An 8,309-nucleotide genomic window follows, 5' to 3' on the forward strand; every position below is an offset into this window, starting at 1 on the left:
GAAGCACAGTATGAAATATAAAATAATATATGGTAGTGAATGGAACTTATAAATGGGGTTATTTGAACTTAAAATAAAATAATGCATGTTTTTTTGGAATTTCACCTATTGCATGGTATATGTTGCACATGAAGTGTATTGCACAGTTCTCATTATTATCTCATCAAAAGCTTTTACTTGTGTGTATTATAGCCTACAGTAACTGCAATTTAAATCACTTTCAAAGATATATCATTGGTTAGTGGGCATTCTGAGCAAAAATGATTTAATTTAGCTCAGTTTTTTAAATTTCTTTTTGTTTCTTTTTAGATTGTATTAAGCTGCAACATCCCGATGGAGCCTAAAATGCTAAAATGTGCTGCCTACTGGTGGAAAAAAAAGTTATTTTCCCTCAAAGCACACGACATGAAAAAAATGATTTAACTATATTTTTTTTTCTGGAAAAAACTTTTCTGATTTTAAGCATGTTTTCTTTCACAGACTGTAGCTGCTACTCTGTTGACAAGCGGGTTTGATGCCAGATAATGTAACGAATGTGTGCTGAGGGAAAGCATCGTTAGCCGGATCTATTTGCTTGTGAATCCTAGTGGAAAATGGTCCCATTATGCCAGATGTCTCTCCTGGGAACACAGGAGCCAAAACAGGACGCCAGTTTAGAACAGAATATTTTTCGTTGAACAGTCTTGGAGATCCTTATAGTTTTTTACACGACACTTTGAAATATTAAAAATCTCACCACCCCTGGTCATGTTCCTGGATGCTGCAGAACACAACATTTGCATAAAAGGCTGCTAAGGCAGAAGTTTCAGTGCAATCTGTTGGTTTTCTTAGCTAGGAAATTGTTTTTCAATTGGCTCTATAGGAATGAATTGGATTATTTTATGAATAATTATGATTACAATTAATTGAATTCCAATTGGCTTGAATTGGACTTCATTATCTAAGTGCCTTGAGATGACATTTGTTGTATTTGGCGCTAAATAAATAAAAATTAATTGAATTGAAGTATCATAAGTGCTTTGATGGCTTTTTATAGAGAATTAAACCTGAAATGCATGGAATGTGGAAAAATAACTCTATTTCTGAAACATTAATTTAACATCATTAGTTTTATCTTTTGCTCTCATCTTTGGATTTGATTCATCAGTGAAATTTGAGTTGATTTTTCTGTAAATGAAGCTTAATTTAGAAGTTTCATTGCATGGTGTGGCAAATAGCTGCCTGATACCTGCCTGTCAAAAGTGAGCCACTACCATGTTTATCTGTAGAAAAAATACCTTAAACTATCTTTTTCCAACTTGAAATGTTATGACTTTTCCTAAAGGGACCCCATCATTAGAAAAAGTCAGACTTTATTTTTGTTTATGTTTCCATGTGGGCTGTACACCACTAGGGTACAAAGATTGTCTTATGGGTCATTTTTGTACTCCTCTGAATGTTCCCTTTTATTATTATTATTATTATTATTATTATTTATTTATTTATTTATTTATTTTCCTGTTCACCCCTACCTCCCCCTTTTTTGTTTCTTTTTTTCTTTTTTTTTCTTTGGGGTGGGGATACATTTGTGTTTGCTTATTAGCATTATTACCCATTGTTATGTGACTCTACGTTGGTGGAGGTGGTTGTGGGAGTTCTAAAAGGGGGAAAATAGGTGAAATGTATCCTTTCAGATTGATCTTGGATTGTATATTGACCACCTAATAAAGATATATGTGTAAAAAAAAAAAAAAAAAGATTGTCTTATGGGTCATTTTTGACCCGTGAATTATAAAAACATTTAAACAGCAGAAAAAAGTTCACTGTTTTTTTCCCTTTCAATATAATTAATTCAGAAGTAATTACTTCACATTAATATAACAGCAATAATAAACCTTTATTGTGTAAAAGAAAACTGAGAAAACAAGAAAACTGTTGGTCCAACTGACAGCTGGTTTGTGGTAAAAAAAAAAGTGTAATCCTGAAAACTGGTGATTGTCTTTTTGTATTGTGTAACACAAAATACATGATAAAAATGTATTGAATTGAGTTGAATAGATAAATAACAGGTGGTTTCATCATACTAAATAGATTTTGGATTTAAAATTCAATTAAGTTGCTTTATTTTGGGGCTTTGGTAGGGCGGGTAGGACAAAGAGAGTAAACACAATGTTAAGACCGCACAAAGGGTTAATCTGTAAACTTTCACAAAAAAAGGAAAACATCCTGCTTGGTGGCTGGGACAAGGGTCAGTTACAGAGAGGCTGCATGAGCAGAGTAAGGGGTGTGTTTTCTCCTGCTGTGTGTGTGAGAGCGGCAGCATAAGAGAGACCTGCCGACAAAGAAGTGAGCATTTCTGTCCTTCTGGCATTCATTGAAAGGATCTTAAGTGCGCTGATGTTGTGACCAACAACCAAAAGGATGTTTCAGGGGAATGAACTCAGATATTTTGGAATCGGTCAGTGGAAACATTCCTGCAACACTGGATTAATATGAGAAAACACTGGATGAAAAGATTCTTCATTTTACGGTGCTCACTTGGGATCTGTGCCACAGTTTGTTCACTTGTTTAGCTAACAAAGCAAATTCTCAGTTTTTTTTTACATCTAATTTTACATTTGTAACAAGTTTTTTTTATTGATTCTTATTTTATTTTTATTTATTGATTTTTTTTATCAGATTCTGATTTGTCACACAGGTTGTTTTAGTTTAAAAAAAGTTTTCAATAATCTAGTTTTTGAAAAGTGCTCCACTTTATGTTATGATGGACAGTGACTAAATTATAGATACAGTTATACAGTTTGTTCACTTGTTTAGCTAACAAAGCAAATTCTCAGGTTTTTTTTACATCTAATTTTACATTTGTCACACAGGTTTTTTTAGTGATTCTTATTTTATTTTTATTTATTGATTTAAAAAAAATTGTATTGATTTTTTTGTTGATTTTTATTTTTATTTATTGATTGTTTAATTTTTTTTGTTGATTTATTGATTTTTTTATCAGATTTTGATTCTGATTTGTCACACAGGTTTTTTTTATTGATTCTTATTTTATTTTTATTTATTGATTTTTATTTTATTTTATTTGTTTTTTTGTTGATTTATTGATTTTTTATTAATTTATTGATTTTTTTAATCAGATTCTGATTTGTCACACAGGTTTCTTTATTGATTCTTATTTTATTTTTATTTATTGTTTTTTATTGATTTTTTTATTTAATTTTTTTATTGATTTTTTAAAATCAGATTCTGATTCTGATTTGTCACAGGTTTTTTTTTTAGTTTAAAAAATAAAATAAAAAGTTTTCAATAATCTAGTTTTTGAAAAGGCTCCACTTTATGTTATGATGGACAGTGACTAAATTATAAAAACATGGATTATGACCACAACAATGTCAAGCCATCTCAACCATATTCAGACTTTATGTGTTTCGCTTTGAAATCGAAACTTTTGAAATCAGAATGTCATATCTAAGTGGGCAAACCGGCACTGAGCCTTCTGTTAGCGTGGCCCCTGACAGCATGGACCCCAACCAGCCGACAGCACCCAGCGAGCTGAGGCCTCGGGCGATGGGTGTGATCCTGAGCATCGCCTCGTGCCTCATTGTCTCCACCAACCTGCTGGTGGCCGCTGCTCTGCTGAAGCTGCTGCTGAAGAAGAGCAGCCAGAGCTGGTGCTTCGTCCTCAACCTGGCCCTGGCTGACATCCTGGTGGGCGTGGCCATCACTGGCCTGGCCACTGAGGACCTCAACACCCAAAACCAGAGCAGTCTCGTTGTCATAAATGCAACACATCCCGCTCCTCTGGGCAAGACGCAGTGTTTAATGCGCATGGCCTTTGTGACGTCGCCCTGCATGGCGTCCATCACGTCCATGTTCCTGATCTCACTGGACCGCTACGCAGCCATCAAGATGCCCCTGCGTTACTCTCTGATGTCTGGGAGGGCCACAGTAGCCGGGTGTCTGCTGGTTCTGTGGATCAGCTCCTTCACCACGGGATTTTTGCCAGGTGACAATTTAAGATTTATAAATTTCATAGTGGTTTTAGCAAATGATATGTATTGGATATTTTACACTAAACTTTTGTGGTAGATGGTCTTAACATAATACATAATAACAAACTGACCCGCCCTACCAAAGTGCCAAAATAAAGCAACTTAATTGAATTTTAAATCCAAAATCTATTTTGTATGATGAAACCACCTGTTATTTATCTATTCAACTTAATTCAATACATTTTTTATCATGTACTTTCTGTTACACAATACAAAAAGACAATCACCAGTTTTCAGGATTACACTTTTTTTTAAAGCTGCAGTCTGCAACTCTTTTTCAAGCATAATGCCTGGAACTGTCCGGGGATTCTGAAAGTAGTACATTAAATACCCCAATACAAACAAAAAAGAGTTCTCTAGGTCCCCTATTTGTCCCGCTAGGTCCCTCCAAAGCCAGCAGGTTTGTTTACAAAATGGCAGACCGGACCGGTAAAAGGTAACCAATCAGGTTACGAGCTGGGCTCTGCTGCCTGTCAATCACCGATTGTGCACGCGCGATACAAGGTAGGCTCGTCCCCACGCTTATTTATCTAGACTATTGAACTTCATTTCGGGCTAGTCTACTTACTGTGTCTTCCATGATCGCAAATGACAGGTGAGTTGATGAATGAGGAGTCGTGTAGGCGCATCTGGTGTGCACGTAGACGTGCACGAGTTCTCATGTGTTTTGATGGGGCGGGACAGGAAGTTGAATAACTTTTTATTTTTCGGTTAAAAAATAAGCATTTCTTGCATTTTGCGACTACGGAGGTCACCGTTTTCAACTTCAAGCGTTCTGATAGATCATGTAAACTCTTAGAATGCCAAAAAGTAGGACTTTACGTATGACAACAACAAATGCTGCAGACTGCAGCTTTAATTTTATCACAAACCAACTGTCAGTTGGACCAACAGTTTTCTTGTTTTCTCAGTTTTCTTTTATCAAATTAAATCAAATCAAATCAAATTTATTTATATAGCACATTTCATGTACAAACAGTTCAAAGTGCTTCACAGAAAATAAAAGCATTGCAGCAGGGAGTGCAAGAAGCATTAAAAATACATAAAAGAATATAAAGAAAAACAAATAAAATCATTTAAATGAATTTAAAAACAAGCAACAGTCCAGATAAGTTCAAAGATGTTGTGCAGATTTCATGCATAGACACATGAGAACAGAAATGTTTTTAACCTGGATTTAAAAATGTCTCCATTTGGTGAAAGTTTAATCTCCACTGGCAGTTTGTTCCACTTGTTTGCAGCAGAACAGCTAAATGCTGCTTCTCCATGTTTAGTCTGGACTCTGGACTGGACCAGCTGACCTGAGTCCTTGGACATAATAAATATTTATTATTGCTGTTATATAAATGTGAAGTAATTACTTCTGAATTAATTATATTGAAAGGGAAAAAAACAGTGAACTTTTTTCTGGTGTTTAAATGTTTTTATAATTCACGGGTCAAAAATGACCCATAAGACAATCTTTGTACCCTAGTGGTGTACAGCCCACATGGAGACATAAACAAAAATAAAGTGTGACTTTTTCTAATGATGGGGTCCCTTTAGGAAAAGTCATAACATTTTAAGTTGGAAAAAGATAGTTTAAGGTATTTTTTCTACAGCTAAACATGGTGGTGGCTCACTTTTGACCCGCAGGACAACAGGAGGGTTAAAGCAGGCAATCAACAGTTTTAGTTTTCTGACACAAACTCATATCCTTTCTCAGTATGAAAAATAGATTAGCATAGGTTTTATTTTGCCAGCCCAAGAGATATGAATCACTTTTAAGCGCTTTTAAGAGTTTTTAACGATATCTTTTTAGCCACTGAGTCTGGTCACTGTGTTATTCTTGTACTGCTGGATTTAACTGCAGCATTTGACACAGTAGATCACGACATTCTGATCTCTCGCCTGAAGCATTGGGTGGGCATCAGGGGCCCGGCGCTGGCATGGCTCAGGTCTTACCTGTCTCATCGGACGTTCTGTGTCAGCCTTGGTGTCTCTGTGTCCTCTACTGCTCCTCTCTCTTACGGGGTCCCTCAGGGTTCAGTGCTCGGCCCTCTTTTGTTTTCATTATATCTTCTCTCGCTGGGGTCCATTCTCAGGAAACATGGTATTTCATTCCACTGTTACGCTGATGACACTCAGATTTATGTCCTCCTTAAAAAAGCTGACTCCTTCTCCCTGAAGCCACTGGTAAATTGTTTAGACGAAGTCAAGGCTTGGATGGCTCTAAACTTTTTAAATTTTAATGAAAAGAAGACCGAAGTGATGGTCTTTGGTGGCACACTCTGAGTTCCCCTCAATCGATCTCGGTTCCTTGGCGCAGTACGCCAAACCTGTTATTAGTGACCTGGGGGTAAAAGTGGACGCGTACCTTAAGTTTGAAAGCCAGATTAAAGCTGTGGTTAAAACGAGCTTCTTCCAGTTGAGACAGCTGGCAAAAATAAAACCCTTTCTTCCAAGACAGCACTTAGAAACAGTAATCCACGCCTTTGTAACCACTAGGCTTGATTACTGTAATGCACTTTTTACGGGGGTTAGTGGGTCCTCCATCGCACGCCTCCAACTGGTACAAAACGCAGCTGCACGACTTTTAACTGGCACTAGGAAATTTGAGCACATTACGCCGATTTCAGCATCTCTCCATTGGCTTCCTGTCCATTTTAGAATTCATTTTAAAATTCTTTTATTTGCTTTTAAAGCCATGAATGGCCTTGCAGCAGTGTACCTCTCTGAGCTTCTGCAGCCCTACGCACCCAGTCGATCCCTCAGGTCGGCTGATCAGCTGCTCCTGAGGGTTCCTAAAGCATGGCGGAAGCTCAGGGGGGACCGAGCATTTTCTGTTGCTGCCCCTCGGCTCTGGAATGAGCTGCCGCTGCACACTAGGCCCCTTCTGGTTGCATTCTTGGAGCCATGCTGCTGCATTGATGGAGGTAAAATATGAAGAGCTCTTGCACAAAGTGTACAACCATATGCTGTTGCAATAAAGATACATCTTATCTTTCTGCTCACTAACTGCTCATATAAACCAACATTAGTTAACATTACCTGGCTGACTCATACTGTATCTGCTTTTTTGTCCAGGGATGTGTGGACACTGTGTGTCAATTCAGTGTTTTTATCAAATCTGATATAAGTCACAACAGTATATGGTTATATGACAAATGTAAAAAATACACTTGAGTAAGGATGCTCATAATCAGATTCCATGTAGCTTTTTGCTGACCACCATTTACTGAGCAATATTGTACTCTATTTTGTTATTCTTGTAGTTATTTTACTATATAATGATCTCATTTGTAAAGCACTTTGAGCTACATTTTGTGCATGAAAGGTGCTATATAAATAAATTATTATTATATTATAATTTGAGTATGTATGTAGCAGGGGTGTGATGTGTGAAATAACCTGCGTCCTCTCCTCCTCAGTCATGGTGCAGCAGCTGCAGGCGAGGAAAGCCTACGATGGCTTCTGTGCTTTGTTCTCTGTCATGCACGACGTGGGCATCATCGGTATGTACAGCGTGCTCTTTTTTCCCGTGCTGTCGCTGTTCATCTACATGTACCTGGACATCCTGAAGATCGCCTGCAGCCACCAGAAGCAGATCTCCCAAGTTGGCCAAGCGAGCTCCAGGAGCGCTGACCTCCACCAAGGACAGCAGCATCACCAGCATCACGCCCAGCATCAGCAGCTCAGGAGCGGGTACTGGGCTCACGTCAAGGCCCTGAGGACGGTGGCAGTGCTCGTCGGCTGCTTCTTAGTGCTCTGGTGCCCTTTCTTTGTGGTATGCATCGTGCACATTCTGTGTAAACAGTGTGGACTCAAACATGTGCTGGAGAACTATCTGTGGTTGCTGGGCCTGTCCAACTCCCTGATCAACCCTCTGGTTTACGCCTTCTGGCAGAGGGAAGTGCGGCTGCAGCTGGCGGCCATGTTTTCCTGCCTCACGGGCAGGTCACTGGTGGCTGAAGCTGTCACAGGAAGATGCCACCAGCCGCCGCCAGCGCAGACTCAAGCCTGCGTTTCCGTGGGAGAAATCCCCAGCCCGTCACTGTTAGAGCCCATTACCAACTCTGAGGCACGTGCCGTGCCGCTGTCGACCACGACCAGTTTGTGAACGAAACGAGGAAAACGACACAAAACTAAATGTGAACTCATTGTACCAACAAAAGCCTTGATTGATACACCAGACTGCTAATGAGAGAAAATCAGCATTACCATTAAATGTGATGCAATGAGGTAGTTTGTTTATCCTAAACAAAGCCCTAGCCTGATTAACATCGACTTTCAAAT

At 38.5% G+C, this 8,309-nt stretch overlaps 1 protein-coding gene across 1 annotated transcript; it reads left to right on the forward strand.

Annotated features, from left to right (window-relative positions):
- The first annotated feature begins 3,441 nt into the window (after positions 1 to 3,441).
- On the forward strand, positions 3,442 to 8,309 carry gpr119 (G protein-coupled receptor 119). The gene is made up of 2 exons (XM_075487122.1): positions 3,442 to 3,988; positions 7,445 to 8,309. Exons 1-2 carry the CDS (start codon positions 3,442 to 3,444, stop codon positions 8,131 to 8,133), a joined length of 1,236 nt encoding a protein of 411 aa, XP_075343237.1. The 3' UTR covers positions 8,134 to 8,309.

Source organism: Odontesthes bonariensis, chromosome 16 (genome assembly GCF_027942865.1).
Source record: "Odontesthes bonariensis isolate fOdoBon6 chromosome 16, fOdoBon6.hap1, whole genome shotgun sequence".
NCBI classification, from domain to species: Eukaryota; Metazoa; Chordata; class Actinopteri; order Atheriniformes; family Atherinopsidae; genus Odontesthes; species Odontesthes bonariensis.

What these genes read in the sequence shown, in the direction of transcription:
- gpr119 (XM_075487122.1), top strand. Translation starts at nt 3,442, where the DNA reads ATGTCATATCTAAGTGGGCAAACCGGCACTGAGCCTTCTGTTAGCGTG. An exon ending in CACCACGGGATTTTTGCCAG is followed by an intron (nt 3,989 to 7,444) that starts GTGACAATTTAA and finishes TCTCCTCCTCAG; the next exon opens with TCATGGTGCAGCAGCTGCAG.